This window comes from Garra rufa, chromosome 10 (assembly GCF_049309525.1).
Source record: "Garra rufa chromosome 10, GarRuf1.0, whole genome shotgun sequence".
In the NCBI taxonomy this organism is placed as follows: domain Eukaryota; kingdom Metazoa; phylum Chordata; class Actinopteri; order Cypriniformes; family Cyprinidae; genus Garra; species Garra rufa.
In genome coordinates, this window is record NC_133370.1 from 16,780,211 (window position 1) to 16,796,411 (window position 16,201).

The window sequence follows — 16,201 nt, forward strand, 5'->3', positions numbered from 1 at the left end:
GAGCTTTGCAACGTAATGACTCGGACCAGTGGCTTACTTAAATCAAACAACAAGTTATTAAATAAAGTTATTTATTAAAGGAGAACTCCGGTGTGATATTGACCTAAAGTGTATTAAATCATGATACCGAGTGTGAACGTACCTTGCATATCTCATCTCGGTTTGTGTCCTGCTGTCCGAAATCTGGGGTCAGTTAGCCGATGCTCCCAACAAGGTGTCAATGAGAGCCAATAGGGCATCGAAGAAGCCATGTAAATAAATCAGTGTTTTACGCCATTTACGAGGCACAAAGTAGCTCCACACTTCATTGGTAGACTTCCAAGGGCCCTGACATTTAAAACGAGACATTGAGAACTCAGAAAAAGCACCGGTAGTTTATTTACAAGTAGATTTATACAGACATCTTCCACCAGGAACATCTTAAATGTAGTCACGATAAGTCGAGTGTCGAGCACGAAGGAAACTACAACCTGATACGTTGATAACCTGATAAATTCCTTGGTGCTCGACACTCGACTTATCGTGACTAAGTTCAGGATGGCGGCGACCGGATTTTATTTTCCAGGTACTGTCTGTATAAATCTTCTTGTAAATAAACTACCGGTGCTTTTTCTGAGTTCTCAATGTCTCGTTTTAAATGTCAGGGCCCTTGGAAGTCTACCAATGAAGCGTGGAGCTACTTTGTGCCTCGTAAATGGCGTAAAACAGTGATTTATTTACATGGCTATTCCGATGCCCTGTTGACTTTCAATGACAACCTGTTGTGAGCATCGGCTAACTGACCCCAGATTTTGGACAGCTGGACACAAACCGAGATGAGATATGCAAGGTACGTTCACACTCGGTATCATGATTCAATACACTTTAGGTCAAAATCACACCGGAGTTCTCCTTTAAGTTATTAAATAAAGCCTGACAATATGTTGTAGTTTCTTCAATGATTTTACACAACTGACTGTAGAACTTGGATATGTAACTCAGGTGAATAATTCAGGTAAGCTACTCAAAAAAGTAATTCATGCAAATGACTGTAAGTGATAACGACAGACCTCCCTATAACATAACATAACAACCCCAAAATTATCAACAAAGTGAATACTCAAAAAAACAAACCTGCTGAATATAAAAGCCAATTACACTTTGATATTAAATTTATTTAACTAACCTTAATAGTAATGGAAAGAGAGACAACACAAAGATGCAGGTTTAATATTTGAAGCAATTATTACATTGTTTTTAAAATGTTTTAATAGACAAGATATTCAGTGTTACAATGCATTGTTACAAGTCACTTCAAAAGGCAGTTAGAAGTCAATAAATACAAAAAATGAAAGGTTACCACCAAATAAAAGTGTACCACCAAGTTTGTCAAAGAGGAAAAAGTAAATGGCCAGAAAATGTAGGATAGTTATGTGGATTATCAAATACCCATGTATTTTCCCTGAGACGCACATAGACATGATCTTCTTTTTCCAGAGTCAAAATGGTTGAATTAGACGCTGCTTCATAGCGTTCACCTAAAGCATAATTGATTGTAGCAACCATTTGCTGTTCATTTTTGTAGAGATACAGACACATATTCTTAGATGAAAGGGTGTATCCCATGGAAACTGAAGAAATAGACGCCTTTAACAGGGGCTGTGAAGATGCCTGTAATTGCATAGGTAATCATGAACATAGTCTTGACATGCTTGCCAACATCCTCATCATGTAGTTTTTGTCAAACATGTATGCATAATATTACTGGTTCTACATACCAGTTGTTGGGTTGTACACTTTATCAGTATTCACAAAGACATTTTTGAATACCAGTGTAACATCAGTGTTGAATGGACCGGTATTTCCTGTTACTCCAAGTGTGGCACCAAATGCCACTTTATATTTTTCTGCATAGAAATTCACAAAAGATTCACACACTAACCATTGTGTACATTTTTTCTTCTTTTTTTACCCATTAGTAGGTATTTTTTGTGCACTCATTTCCTCATCTGTAAATTGTACATAATTAAAATGAGAACAGACAGAGACAGACAGAGATACCACTTCTCTTGAGTTGCTCCAGCTGTTCCTCAGTGATCTTCAATCTGTCCTTCAGAGAACTCACAGTAGATCTCAGCTCTGCCAGCTCAGAGTGAAGACTTGTAAGGAAGGTTTGCATAAACACACCAGAAGTCAAGACAGCACCTCTTCCCTCCATATTCAAATGTTCAGTGCTATCAGTCTGCACTTCCTTCTCTTCCTTCTGGACCTCAGGCATACAGGCACAGCTGTACAAAAGAAGCATCAGCAGATATAGAATATTACAGGGCTTTGAAATCTGTCACCATCACATAACCTGACCAGTTGTGGACTGAATGAGAATGCAAACTGAAGAGTAGACTGTGCACTATGAATTTGTCAGTTTGTCATAGTTAGGCATTAACCTAAGATACCTACCTGAATCATCTGACACTTAACACTGGAGAAATGTGTCCTCAAAGTTCAGTTTTGTTATCATATGAATCAATTACAGTTTTAAATATTAAAGTAGAAAAAAATAATTTTAAATTGTAATATTTTTTTTAAATCATTTTTTTAATATATGTTTGATACAATCCAATAAATGCAGACTTAATGAACATCTTTTAAAAACATTGTTCCAAACATTTGACTGGTATTGTACTGTATCATTTTTGCTAACATGCTCAGATAATTGTAGTTTCTTTAGCCAAAAATCAGCACAGAAGTAATACCGCATAAGAGAACATACCAGTGGTTGGATTTTCTTTGTGGAAACATCTTTGCAAACCAGTGAAATATCAGTAAAGGTCCCAATGTTTCTTGTGTTAAAATCTTTATTAGATGTCTGAGTAGTGCAAGTGTTACAAAAAAATGAAAAGCTTGCTGATAGTGACTTGATATTATATACCAGGTGGATTAATGTTTAACTCATAATGAGAAAACATCAATAAGGATGTTGATCCATGAACATTTTGCACTTCACGTTCACTGTCACTAGGTAAAAAGTGGAATTTGATCAGCTCAGCTTGTTGCTCAGGTTAAAAGGTTTGAAGATTTAATATTTAGACAGCATAGTATTTGTTCCCTCTATCAGTTGTTTTACCACACTTTCACCAGGCCTACAGCTTTACTTTAAAGGTGTATTTCCATGCATATGAAAACATATCAAAATAAAATATTAGTCTTGCAAGCAAAAAGACATGTTCATTATGACTTTAAACTTCATGAATGACTATCAAAGAAGGAAAAGTAAATGGCCAACAAATGAATTGTGGTGACTGTAATTATCAAAGACCCACAAAGTCTCATGGAGACGCACATAGACACAATCTCCTTTCTCAATGAGATTGAATTAGCTGTTGATTCATAGCGGTCACCTAAAACAAATACCATCTGTTCTCCATTTTTAAAGAGTCCTAAATTCAGAACTTTAGTTGAGCGATTATGTCAAGGGAAACTGCAGTATGCCCCTTTTACAGGTGCTGTGAAGATACCTGTAATAGTACAGCAACAATTAACAGTGATGTTTTAAGTAATTATACTGTTTATTTTCAGTGTGAAACATTGGTTCAGTATAAGAACACATACCAGTTGTTGGGTTCCTTCATTCACATAGACATTATTGTAAACCAGTGTGACTGGAGTGTTGAACGGTCCGAAGTTATCTGTTGCAAGTCTGGTGCCAAATGCCACTTCATGTTAGGGGTGAATTACATCATAACCATACACAATCATTACATAAACCTTTGCTTTGAATAGTATATTAAATGTTTATTATTTCTTCTGCTGGCTAGTTGTTCCCCTTCAGTCGAATCACTTCGATGTTACATGGGAATTCGCTTAGAATCCAATCATCTCTGAGCCTTATACAAAAGGCCAATGAAAATTGGCGAGTGGCATTTGCATGACGCGCCACGCCCCGTACATACGGGTATAAATAGCGACGTCATGCGCCAGTCAGACAGCTTCTTCGCTTCAGATCCGTCTGAATGTTGAGCCTGCTGTTTCTCTCTGCTAAAGAGTCTACAAATTCTACGAATCTCAAGAGTTCTTCCAGAGTTCCTGCTCTCTCTTCTGACGTGCTGCAAACTAAAAGAGCTTATCGTTCTGCAGCCGTCAGCGATCTCCTGCGGGCTGCCGTTTTCACGGCCACTACAGCCGCTCTGCTTTCCAGCGAGAGAGTCCCGTTAAGTGCACAGCCGCCCCGCGGCTTTTTCCCTGGGCAGACCGGGAGCTAAAAGAGCAATTTCTCTCGGCCGAAAAAGACGTTCTTTTCAGAATGGCTTTTCGGCCGTGCGCTTCAGGATGCGGTAGTTTCCTCCCTCCTGCGGACGGACATGATCACTGCCTCACGTGTTTGGGGAGTGAGCACGCTGAGGCAGCGTTCATGGATGGTGAATGCATTCATTGCGAATGCATGACCATGACCACGCTGAAGTCCCGCCGCTCGTTCGCGAGGCGGCTCCCCCCGTCTTCCTCCCGCGGTCCGTCGTTAAGCCGTCAATGCTTTTCGGCCACCGCGGCCAGGCGCGGGGGGGACTTAACAGTCACCGTGCAGAACGCACCGCCGGCCCAGAAAGCCCTGCGGTCTTCTGTCACACAGCGTGGTCCCGTCGAGTTCCCGGAGCAGTACGCTTCCCCGCCCAGCGGGCTGAGCGTCTCCTTCGGTGCTCCTGCGGAGGATGAGATGTCTATCGCAGCATCAGAGGGAGAGTCGGTCGGTGAGGCGGACGCTTCGGCGGCGCGACTCCCTGCTGAGGTGGCCGCTCCGTCTGAGGTGGACGTCGAGCTGTCGACTATGCTTCTCCGGGCCGCCAGGGGGATCGGTTTGGAGGTGCCCCAGACGCCCCCGGCCGATCCTTCTAGGCTGGATGATTGGTTCCTGGGGAGGGCCCCCGCGGCTCCACCTCGCCCTCCCTCGGTCCCATTCTTCCCAGAGGTGCACGAGGAGCTGACAAGATCTTGGCCGGCCCCTTTTTCATCACGGCCCCGCCCCAGCTCCTCTCCCCTCGCCACCCTCGATGGCGGGGCGGCCAGGGGGTATGCAGCGATTCCCCGGGTCAAGCGCGCTGTAGCGGTGCACTTGTGCCCGCGCGGCGCTGCCACCTGGCGGGATCGTCCGCATCTCCCGTCCAGGGCGTGTGAGCGTTCTGCATGCATGCTATGGCGATTTTACAAGTTTATCAGGCCCAGGCCCTGAAACAGCTGCACGAGGGTGGTCCCGACCAGGGGGTTATGGAAGAACTCCGCGCCGCCACCGACTTCGCCCTACGGGCCACGAAGGTCACGGCGCGTTCCCTTGGTCAGGTGATGTCCACAGCCGTGGTCCAGGAGCGACACCTATGGCTCACTCTGGCCCAGATGGCAGACGTCGACAAGGCTCGCTTTCTTGACGCTCCCATCTCCCAGAGTGGCCTGTTCGGCGACACTGTCGAGGACTTTGCCCAGCAGTTCTCGGCAGTCCAGAAGCAGAGGGAGGCCATCCAACACATCCTGCCCCGCCGCGAGTCCAAACCCATCCCGCCGCCGGTGGCTCAGCCTCCCTCCGCTCGTCGCCGAGGGTGCCCCCCCGCGGCCCCCACCAAACCTGCTCCGTCGCCTGCCGAACCCAAGAGCGAGACGGCCCGACGTCGAGCCGGCCGTGGGGGCGGGGCGCCGCCCGCCTCTCAGGGACCTGCAAAGAACACCCGCAAAAGAGCCGTGAAACGTCCCTGACGCGGGCAACCCGGAGGTGGAGAAGTTTGTTCTTCAGGGGGCGAAAACATCTGCGTCCCCGCTCCCGGTGGAGGGCCGGGGGTGGTTGTGTACTTTAACGTCGCCGCCGGCCCACGGGTCGGCGGTACCCACAACTTCAATAAAAGAGCAATTTCCTTCACCTCCGGGGCCTCGGCTACGGATACGGAGCCGGATACGGAGCTGTCTGTCGCCAGCGCGGGAACCTGGGAAGAAGGTAGGCCCTGCTCAGAGCAGCTTGTCTCCCCTCCCTGTTCCCCCCCCAGGCTGCCCCACCACGGTCACGTCGGTCAACGTTCCCTTGACACCCCTGTCGAGGCGCTTGGGAGCCTGGCTTCAGCTTCCCAGCCCCTCGCGGTGGTTGATACGGACGGTACGTCTCGGCTATGCAATTCAGTTCGCCAAAGCTCCGCCCAGGTTCAGAGATGTCCTTCACACCCGTGTCCACTCAGACACCCACGCCGCTGTCCTGCGTGCAGAGGTCGCAGTCCTACTGGCGAAGGATGCGATCGAGCTTGTCCCTCCAGCCGAGATGAGGTCAGGGTTTTACAGTCCCTACTTCATCGTGCCCAAAAAGAGTGGTGGGTTAAGACCCATCCTGGATCTCAGAGTCCTGAATCGGTCCCTTCTCAGGCTGCCGTTCAAGATGCTTACGACGAAGCGCATGCTCTCATGCATTCGTCCCCAGGATTGGTTTGCAGCCATCGACCTGAAGGACGCGTACTTCCATGTCTCGATTCTTCCTCGCCACAGGCCCTTTCTTCGGTTTGTGTTCGAGGGTCGAGCATACCAGTACAAAGTTCTCCCATTTGGCCTGTCCCTCTCTCCTCGCGTTTTCACCAAGGTTGCGGAAGCGGCCCTGGCCCCTCTTTGGCTGTCAGGTTTCCGCATCCTCAACTATCTCGACGACTGGCTTCTGCTAGCCTACTCTCGAGAGGTGCTATGCGACCAGAGGGACCTGGTGCTTCAGCACCTCAGCCGCCTGGGCCTTCAGGTCAACCGAGAAAAGAGCAAACTCTCCCCAGTGCAGAGGATCTCTTTTCTCGGTGTGGAGCTGGACTCGGTCTCCATGACAGCCCGTCTCACCAACGAGCGCGCTCAGTCGGTGCTGAGATGTCTAGATTTATTCAGGCACAAGACAGCGGTTCCTCTAAAAACTTTTCAGAGGCTCCTGGGGCATATGGCAGCTGCGGCCGCGGTCACGCCGCTGGGCTTGCTTCATATGAGACCGCTTCAGCACTGGCTACACGACCGAGTCCCGAGACGGGCATGGCACCGTGGCACACTCCGGATTGGCGTTTCCCCGCAGTGTCGCCGCCTATTCAGCCCGTGGTCAGACCCTGCCTTTCTCCAGGCCGGAGTACCCCTGGGGCAGGTGTCCAGGCACATCGTGGTTTACACGGATGCCTCCACCACGGGTTGGGGTGCTGTGTGCAACGGGCAAGCAGCTTCGGGCTCCTGGACAGGACCTCGACTGCAGTGGCACATCAATTGCCTCGAGTTGCTGGCTGTGCTTCTGGCCCTTCGTCGCTTCCGACCGACGTTGCGTCAGAAGCACGTACTTGTGCGTACCGACAGCACTGCGACTGTGGCTTATATCAACCACCAGGGCGGCCTCCGCTCCCGTCGCATGTCACAACTCGCCCGCCGTCTGCTCCTCTGGAGTCAAACGTGGCTGAAATCGCTACGAGCCATTCACATTCCGGGGGAACTCAACCGTGCAGCCGATCAGCTCTCACGGCAGTCCACCCTCCCTGGAGAATGGCGACTCCACCCCGAGACAGTCCAGCTGATTTGGAGGCATTTCGGGGAGGCCCAGATAGATCTGTTTGCCTCCCCCGAATCCTCCCACTGCCAGCAGTTCGTCTCCCTCAACGAGGTATCCCTCGGCAGGGACGCTCTGGCCCACAGCTGGCCTCCGGGGCCCAAGTACGCCTTTCCCCCAGTGAGCCTCCTTGCACAGACCCTGTGCAAGATCAGGGAGGACGAGGAGCAGGTTCTCCTGGTCGCCCCATACTGGCCTGCCAGGACCTGGTTCCCAGAACTCATTTCCCTCGCGGCAGCCCCTCCCTGGAAAATCCCCTTGAGGAAGGACCTTCTTTCTCAGGGGATGGGCACTATCTGGCACCCACGTCCCGATCTATGGAACTTGCACGTCTGGCTCCTGGACGGGACGCTTCAGACCTCGCCGGCCTTCCACAGGCCGTGGTAGAAACCATCACTCAGTCCCGAGCCCCCTCTACAAGGCAGGCATACGCACTGAGGTGGGGTCTATTCGTCGACTGGTGTTCCTCACGAGAACAGGACCCACAGAGATGCACGATTACAGTAGTGCTTTCCTTCCTGCAAGAGAAGTTGGAGCGCAGGCTGTCCCCTTCGACTCTCAAAGTGTATGTTGCCGCTATTGCCGCACATCACGATGCAGTGGATGGATCATCCCTAGGTAAGCACCCTCTGGTCGTGAGATTCCTCAGAGGCGCTAGGAGGATCAATCCTCCCAGACCGCGCCTCGTACCCTCTTGGGACCTCTCCGTCGCCCTCCAGGGCCTGCGGGGACCTCCCTTCGAGCCCCTCGCCTCAGTTGAGCTTAAGTTTCTGTCATTGAAGACAGCGCTCCTGACTGCGTTGGCCTCCATCAAGAGGGTGGGGGATCTGCAAGCTTTCTCTGTCGACGAAGCGTGCCTGGAGTTCGGGCCCGGCGATTCTCATGTCATCCTGAGACCCCGGCCCGGCTATGTGCCCAAGGTTCCCACCACGCCTTTCCGCGATCAGGTGGTGAGCCTGCAAGCTCTGCCCTTGGAGGAGGCAGACCCAGCTATAGCATCGTTGTGTCCAGTCCGTGCTCTGCGCACTTACGTAGACCGCACTCGGCACTTCAGACGCACTGAGCAGCTCTTTGTCTGCTTCGGAGGTCAGCAGAAAGGGAATGCTGTCTCCAAACAGAGGTTGGCACATTGGGTGGTAGAAGCCATCTCACTGTCTTACTTATATCAGGGAGAGCCTTGCCCCTTAGGCTTGCATGCCCACTCCACACGGAGTGTTGCATCTTCCTACGCATTGGCACATGGCGCCTCATTAGCGGACATCTGCAGAGCTGCCGGCTGGGCGACACCGAATACCTTTGCCAGGTTTTACAACCTTCGCTTAGAGGCCGTCTCCTCCCGAGTTCTGACAGGTGACCGGAAGGACGGCTAGTGTCGGCTTGCTGTGCCATTCCCACGTGGATCCGTGCGCTATCTCCCAGTTTGTTCCCTCCGGCGAACCTGGGTCCTCCATGCCCCACAGTCCGGGCTAGACGCGGAGTAGTTCTTGACTGTGCTCCTGCCGGGTCTCCTTCGCCCCGCAGGTTGTGGCTATTTTTCTCTATATTTTTCCAGGGGTCAACCAGAAGGCCTCTGTGTTTTCCTTGTATATCCCTAAAACCCCTTATGGATATATTGAATTTCTTATTTTCACATGGACAGAATTCATGTCTCCGCCCCCCCAACCCTGCTTCAGTTTCTGGCATCCCTGGGGACCCCCCTTCTCGGGCCCCAGGGCGTTGGGAAGGTTACGTTAACGTCCGCCTGTTGACACGTCCGCCTGCCGGCACGTGGTCGTTGCGTAACGCGGCGCAGGGACGTGGCTCGTTCCATAGGGTCAGTTCCCATGTAACGTCGAAGTGATTCGACTGAAGGGGAACGTCTAGGTTACGTAGGTAACCCTCGTTCCCTGAAGGAGGGAACGGAGACGTTACATCCCCTGCCACGTCCCTGTCGTCGCGCTGACGCCGGCTCAACCCGGCTCCTCAGCGAAGAACCTGTCTGACTGGCGCATGACGTCGCTATTTATACCCGTATGTACGGGGCGTGGCGCGTCATGCAAATGCCACTCGCCAATTTTCATTGGCCTTTTGTATAAGGCTCAGAGATGATTGGATTCTAAGCGAATTCCCATGTAACGTCTCCGTTCCCTCCTTCAGGGAACGAGGGTTACCTACGTAACCTAGACGATGTTATGCTAGAGTATGACTTCTGAATACACTTGGCATTTTTGTCACCAGCTTATAAATGTTTCACTTATCTCTATTGCAGGACAGAATGCTACAGTTTAATTAAGTCAGGAAAATAAATGAAATAGAAATGTATGAAAACTACAAACAAAAGCAAAATCTTGTGAAAACTGAGGCTTTTGACACTGTTTTGTTTTCCTACAGAATAGAGGTTTAAGTAAAGCCATAGCAACTGTAGATGATACTTAACGTTTTATTTTTCCCCTTGACGTGCATTTATGAATATGTGCATTGAATTTCATGTAATGTATTTTGCAGTGGTTAGGATTTCTCATGCTATCAGCCTAATGTGCTTGTGATTTCAGCCTCGTGAGACATCCCGTTCCATACAGATTACTCAATTAGAAATAATTGACAACTGAGAATCTCATATGTCAGTTTATTAAGTAAACATGGAGAATAACAAATGTAAAATCTGTATTTCCAAGCAATGCATTTTAATAGAACAATCAAAGAGATAGATAAAATAACATAAAATATGAGGGAACAAACATTAAGATTTTATTTTACCCTTACATGAGATTTGTTGAGAGGTATATTGAACTTCATGAATTTTAATAAGACCTTCAAAGAGAAAAAAGTAAATGGCCACTAAATGAAGTGTGGTCATTTTCATTATCAAAGACCCATGTATTTGCCCGCAGACGCATGTAGACATGATCTCCTTCTGCTAGAGTCAAAGAGATTGAATTAGATCCAGTTTCATAGCGGTTACCTTGAATATGGTTGTAAACAGTTATCATCTGTTGTCCATTTTTAAAGAGTCTTAGACCCATAGCTTTAGATGAGTGGTTATGTCCAGAGAAAGTGAAGAAATATACGCCATTAACAGGTGCTGTGAAGATACCTGTAACATACAGTACACAACAGTTCACAATGGTATTTTTATGCTCAAAAATTTTGTTAGTTTTTAGAGTGTGATATAAAACACTGATACAGGTTCAGTATAAGAACACATACCAGTGGCTGGGTTGTAAGCTCTTCCTTCATTTACAAAGACATCTTTGTAAACCAGAGTTATCTCAGTGTTGAAAGGTCCCAGGTTACCTATGGGTCCAAGAGTGGCAGCAAATGCCACTTTATATTCTGTGTAAATCAGAAGTCATATTTTGTTAAAAAATAATCATGCACACTACTGAATAATATAATTCGTTACACATGTCATTATATTTAATATCTTTCCATTAGTTATACAGTCTGTCTGTTTAGATGTTTATTTCAGCTAATAATACTAGGTAGTAAATGACAAGTAACTGAATTATAAGCATGTGTTCAGAAATTACTTGACACTCATCTGCCACACTTATGATCAACAGTGGGGCAGTGTAATGATGGTGAATACAAAAACACAAACAGAGATGTAATTAAAAAATTTTTCTTCTTTTTAATTATTTTAATTCACTATTGGTTTTCATTTTGTAAAATAAGAACAGACAGAATGTTACCTTTTCTTCTGAGCTGCTTCAGCTCTTCCTCAGTGACCTGCAGTCTGTTCTTCAGAGAACTCACAGTGGATCTCAGTTCTGCCAGCTCAGAGTGGATCCCTGTGAGAAAGTGTTGCTGAAACTCAGCAGAGGTCAAAAGAACACCTCTTTCCTCTACATCCTGCACTTCGTTTTCTTGCTGCGGGACCTCAGACATACAGGCAAAGCTGAACAGAAGAAACAGTAGCGGATACAAAATGGTGCAGGACATCTTTTGCTTAAGGGTTTGCAGTTACACCACTTGAAAACTTTTCTACGCTTTTCCTGAGCTGGCTATTTCCTCTAGCAATTACCAACTGTTAGTGAAGAAATGAAGGTCCCCTACAGCCCTGCACAAGACGCTTGCATGTGTTTCACTTCCAGAAATTTCTGAAGCTCCTGATATATCCCTGGTGGATTTATGTTGAACTCATGCCATACATTTTAGGAGGAAATAAACAAAACATTTATTGCAGGTAATCACGTGTAAAACGTGACCCATCGATTAGAAAAACAGTTAAATTCATAGGGAATATGTATATAAACTATGTTTTGCTAATGGATCAACTGATCAGCTCATATTACTTACAGAAAAGATATATGCAATATACAATATGCCTTTTATTACACAAACAGAGATTAAAATGAATCTAGTTATTGGGCAAAACGTGACGCACGTGCAGAAAAATAACAAAAGACCAAAGATCAGAATGATTTACAGTGGTACAAACAAGGGAAAGTTTAATGTTTAAATGATGAATAATTCAGGTAAGTTACACAGACAAGTAATTCACATGCAACATACACAACAGAGTTCTCTATGACATAACCATTCCAAAACTATCAAATTATTTAAAAAGTCAAAATGATTTAATACAAAGATGCTGTTTTAATTAGTGTTAATTAGCGAGTTACGTAATCAGAATACTTTTAAGTACATTACTAGTAACTAATAAAGTAACAAATTACTTTTTATTTTAGAAGAAAATTATTTTTTTTAAATAAGAAATGCCAGTTACTTGTATTGACTGGCAGCTCTCCTTTCTTCATGTTAAGAAAAATTGGAAGTTAGTGCAGAGGTATTGTGTGCACTGTGTAAACATGGTGTTACTGTATTTTTAGAATAAATGTGACCATGCATTAATTCATCTTACTCGCAAAAAAAATCAGATTCAGTATTTCTCAAAATGAATAAAAACAGTGAAATGAAAACTCAGAATAAAACACAAACCTGCAATAATTAAATATAATAAATTTACATTTAATCGTTTAGTAGACGCTTTTATGCTTTAAAGATTGCCAACCCCTGCTTTAAAGTTTCATATAAACAAAAATCGACACAGAAGCAATACCGCATAAGAAAACATTCCAGTGGTTAGATTTTCTTTGTGGAAACATCTTTGAAAACCAGTGCAATATTAGTAAAAGGTCCAATGTGTCTCGTATTATCTGTTCCAGGTGGATTAATGTTTAACTCATAATGAGGAAAGAATATATTTTACTTGTCCACCTGTTCAACTACATGATACACACATCAACAAAATAACACTGTCAAAAGGTTTAAAAGCCTGTATTATGATGTTAAAGTAAGAAATGTTTAGACTGGGATCTTCAACCTTTTTACAGTAGATGGATGGAGAGATGGAGCATGGGCTCTTTGTGCATATTATTAAAATAGATTTGCATTCAATGTCGGGGCTATAAGAACATCTTTACATCAGTATTAGGCCTATATTAATGTATTTACATACTTTTTTTTAAATTTACATTCTCTTTCAGTTTTTCTCCTGCTATATAGTAGGTAAGTATGTGATTCGGATGATTCGGTGGATCTCTATTGTTTCATGAATCTGCTGCGCTGCATTAACCAGACAGGACTCCAGACAATGCCTTTGAAATGCTTTATTCATGGCCAGTGGTATCTCACACAAATCATAGAGAAAACTCACCGGCAAAAAGATTACAGCAGGATAGGATATATAGGATAGGTACATGGCTCCTAATATATGCAAGTTTAGAAATCCCCCTTCTCTGATACAAGGCTGAATTAAATTTTTGAATGTGATTATCTCAGCTTGTTGCTTAAATTAAAATGTTTAAATATGAAATGTTCTGACAGCAGTCTAGTACTTGTTCCTTTTACATCTATTGTTTTACCACACTAAATTTCACCAGGACTACATCTTGTCATTAAAAAATGTATTTCTTATGCATATGAAAACATACCAGAATAAAATATTAGTCTTGCAAGCAAAAAGACATGTTATGACTTTGAGCTTTATGAATTTAGTAAGATTCAAAGAGGGAAAAGTAAATGGCCAACAAATAAATTGTGGTGACTGTAATTATCAAAGAAGTTTCACTAAGATGCACATAGACGTGATCTCCTTTCTCAAGAGTCAAAGAGACTAAATTAGCTGTTGATTCATAGTGGTTACATAGAGGATGATTGAAAATAATGATCATCTGCCAAAACACATGCAATTATTCAAATCTGGGAGAACTTATTTTTAAGACTTGTTTTAAGAAAAAATAAAAGATCATTTGCAAACTGAACCAAAGCAATTAGGGAAAACTGTAGTAAGATGGTTAAAGAGGAAAGACCAAATGGCCAGTAAACAAAGTTAGAATATCATTATTATCAAACACCCATGTATTTGCCCGTAGATGCACAGAGACCTGATCTCCTTTCTCCAGCATCAAAGTGATTGAATTAGACAATGTTTCATACCGGACACCTGCATCAGTTAGAGGATGGTTGTATACAACTGTCATTAACTCTCCATTTTTAAGGAGGGTTAGACCCATGGGTTTACTTGACTTGTTATGCCCAGAAAGACTGAAGAAATAGACTCCTTTAACAGGTGCTGTGAAAATCCCTGTAATAGTATTGACAACAATTAACTGCCATATAACATGTTTGTAAAGATGCTATGAAATTTGCATTGAATTACTTAAATTTAAGGATAAAAGTTTCAGTTAAATAGACAAGAATACCACATACCTGTGCCTGTGTTGTAACATGACCCAGCATTTAAAAAGACTCTTTGGTAAACCAGTGGGACATTTGTGCTGAAGGGCCCAACATCTCCTCTGTTTCCAAGTGCAGCAGCAAAAGCTATGTTATGATCTTCTGTGTAATAATTAAGAAAACACATCTATTCAACATATTATTGTAACTAATGCTGCTTTCACGTTATCGGAATGATCATAAATACGTGTTCAGCCTCAAAATTTAGGAATCATCAGCCAGCTGAATATCTAGATAGCTAATCTGAATATTAAGATTGAATAAATATCTTCAAATATATCTAAAATATCACCAAGAAACAGACTACACACCCTTACAGTACCTTTTCTCCTAAGTTGCTCCTGGTCCATGCTGGTCTTCAGAGACTGAAGAATGGAGCTCATCTCTGCCAACAGTGGGTAAAGGCCTGTGACGAGGCAGGACTGCTGATTCCCAGCAGCACCACACTCCACAGGTAAAGACTCCTTCTCCTTCTGTGCCTCAGACATACTGCTGCAGTTACAGCTGAACAGCACAAACAGCAGCAGATACAGAATGCTACAGGACATTATTAGGCTATATCAAGATGCAGATTGCAAAACACAAATCAGTTTCAGTAGCCAGATTGCGTCTGTCTGCGGATTGCAAGAGATACAGATGCAAGAGCTCTTAAAAGGATACGGGATGCGGAAACAGCTGACAACCTGGTCAAACAGGTAATGCGACATTAGACAGAATAAAGTGCTAAACAAATAAACTTGAATTTGAAGTACAAGTTCCACTGATCAAAGCAAAAATCAAAGGAAGATTTGAAAAACATTAATAAAAGTAGTGGAAAGTATTTTTTTCCTATTGATGCTTCTCACCAGTCCAGTTGGCTTGTCAACCATCATTAAACATTACAAGACGAAAAAGCTGAAGATGGCTGCTTGTATAGAGATAACAGTGGAAAATGGAAAACAATCTGATACTGATTTGATATTTTATTACAGATGGATTGAATATTCTCATAATGAGAAAAGAATATGTTAATCTATATTTTACTTGTAAGGCAGTTAAATCACATAAAAAAGGTTACACACATAAAGAAAAATAACATTGTCAAAAGGTTTAAAAGCCTGTGTTATAATGTTAAAGTACATTTTTAGACTGGGGTGCGTCAACCTTTCTACAGTAGATGGATGGAGAAATGGAGCTAAGACTCCCCGTACACATTGTAAAAGACTGAGATTTGCATTCTAGGTCTGGCCTATAAGAACACCTTTACATCAGTAGGCCTAAACCTAAACCTATCTATAATTTATCCTTAAAATAAGAAGGAAATGATAGTTGGGGGAAAAAAATGATGTAGAAGCCTACACAACTCTGGTTGTGAGGCTAAAATGGATAGTTCCTGTAATCATATGCCTTAATTCTGATTGCTTGCTTGGAATGTTGTTCCAGGATCAACAAGGATGTTGATCCAGGAACATTTTGCACTTGATAAAATCACATTTACTGTTGTGGAACATGATTTCTCCAAATACAACATGTTCCTGGGTCAACATCCTTGTTCCATGATCCTGTTCCTTGATCCTGGAACAACATTCCAATCAAACAATCAGAATTGAGGGATAACTTTTGTTTTTATAGGAAATGTCAGTTTTATGATAGTTGAATAACAAGGGTGTAGAAGCACCTAACTCAGGCTAAAACTGGCAATTCCTGGAAACTTCCCTAGTAAAAAATAAACTAAAATGTATTAAAATACATTTATTTCATGCTAAGTATACTACAAATACATTTACATACAGTGAGGGAAAAAATTAGTTGATTCCCTGCTGATTTTGTACGTTTGCCCCCTGACAAAGAAATTATCAGTCTATAATTTTTATTGTTTCAATTTTTTTTTACATTTTTATTTTAACAGTGAGAGACAGACTAACAACAACAACAAAAAAAACA

The 16,201-nt window shown here is 44.1% G+C and overlaps 2 protein-coding genes and 1 pseudogene across 2 annotated transcripts; all 3 read right to left on the reverse strand.

Annotated features, from left to right (window-relative positions):
- Positions 1-1,368: 1,368 nt before the first annotated feature.
- Positions 1,369-2,852, reverse strand: LOC141343688 (complement C1q-like protein 2; annotated as a pseudogene).
- Positions 2,853-10,117: 7,265 nt separating this feature from the next.
- Positions 10,118-11,584, reverse strand: LOC141343512 (complement C1q tumor necrosis factor-related protein 3-like). The gene is made up of 3 exons (XM_073848075.1): positions 11,230-11,584; positions 10,745-10,870; positions 10,118-10,631 (listed from the first exon to the last, which is right to left on the reverse strand). Exons 1-3 carry the CDS (start codon positions 11,477-11,479, stop codon positions 10,351-10,353), a joined length of 657 nt encoding a protein of 218 aa, XP_073704176.1. The 5' UTR covers positions 11,480-11,584; the 3' UTR covers positions 10,118-10,350.
- A 2,252-nt stretch (positions 11,585-13,836) lies between these two features.
- Positions 13,837-14,826, reverse strand: LOC141343796 (complement C1q tumor necrosis factor-related protein 6-like). Its single transcript, XM_073848442.1, has 3 exons — positions 14,601-14,826; positions 14,252-14,377; positions 13,837-14,126 (listed from the first exon to the last, which is right to left on the reverse strand). Exons 1-3 carry the CDS (start codon positions 14,824-14,826, stop codon positions 13,837-13,839), a joined length of 642 nt encoding a protein of 213 aa, XP_073704543.1.
- Between the last annotated feature and the right edge of the window lie 1,375 nt (positions 14,827-16,201).

Coding starts and splice junctions, on each gene's coding strand:
- LOC141343512 (XM_073848075.1), bottom strand. CDS start 11,479: ATGTCCTGCACCATTTTGTATCCGCTACTGTTTCTTCTGTTCAGCTTT. Junction 10,871..11,229: donor GAAGCAGCTCAGAAGAAAAG/GTAACATTCTGT, acceptor TGATTTACACAG/AATATAAAGTGGCATTTGCT. Junction 10,632..10,744: donor AGCTTACAACCCAGCCACTG/GTATGTGTTCTT, acceptor TGTATGTTACAG/GTATCTTCACAGCACCTGTT.
- LOC141343796 (XM_073848442.1), bottom strand. CDS start 14,826: ATGTCCTGTAGCATTCTGTATCTGCTGCTGTTTGTGCTGTTCAGCTGT. Junction 14,378..14,600: donor GGAGCAACTTAGGAGAAAAG/GTACTGTAAGGG, acceptor ATTACACAGAAG/ATCATAACATAGCTTTTGCT. Junction 14,127..14,251: donor ATGTTACAACACAGGCACAG/GTATGTGGTATT, acceptor ATACTATTACAG/GGATTTTCACAGCACCTGTT.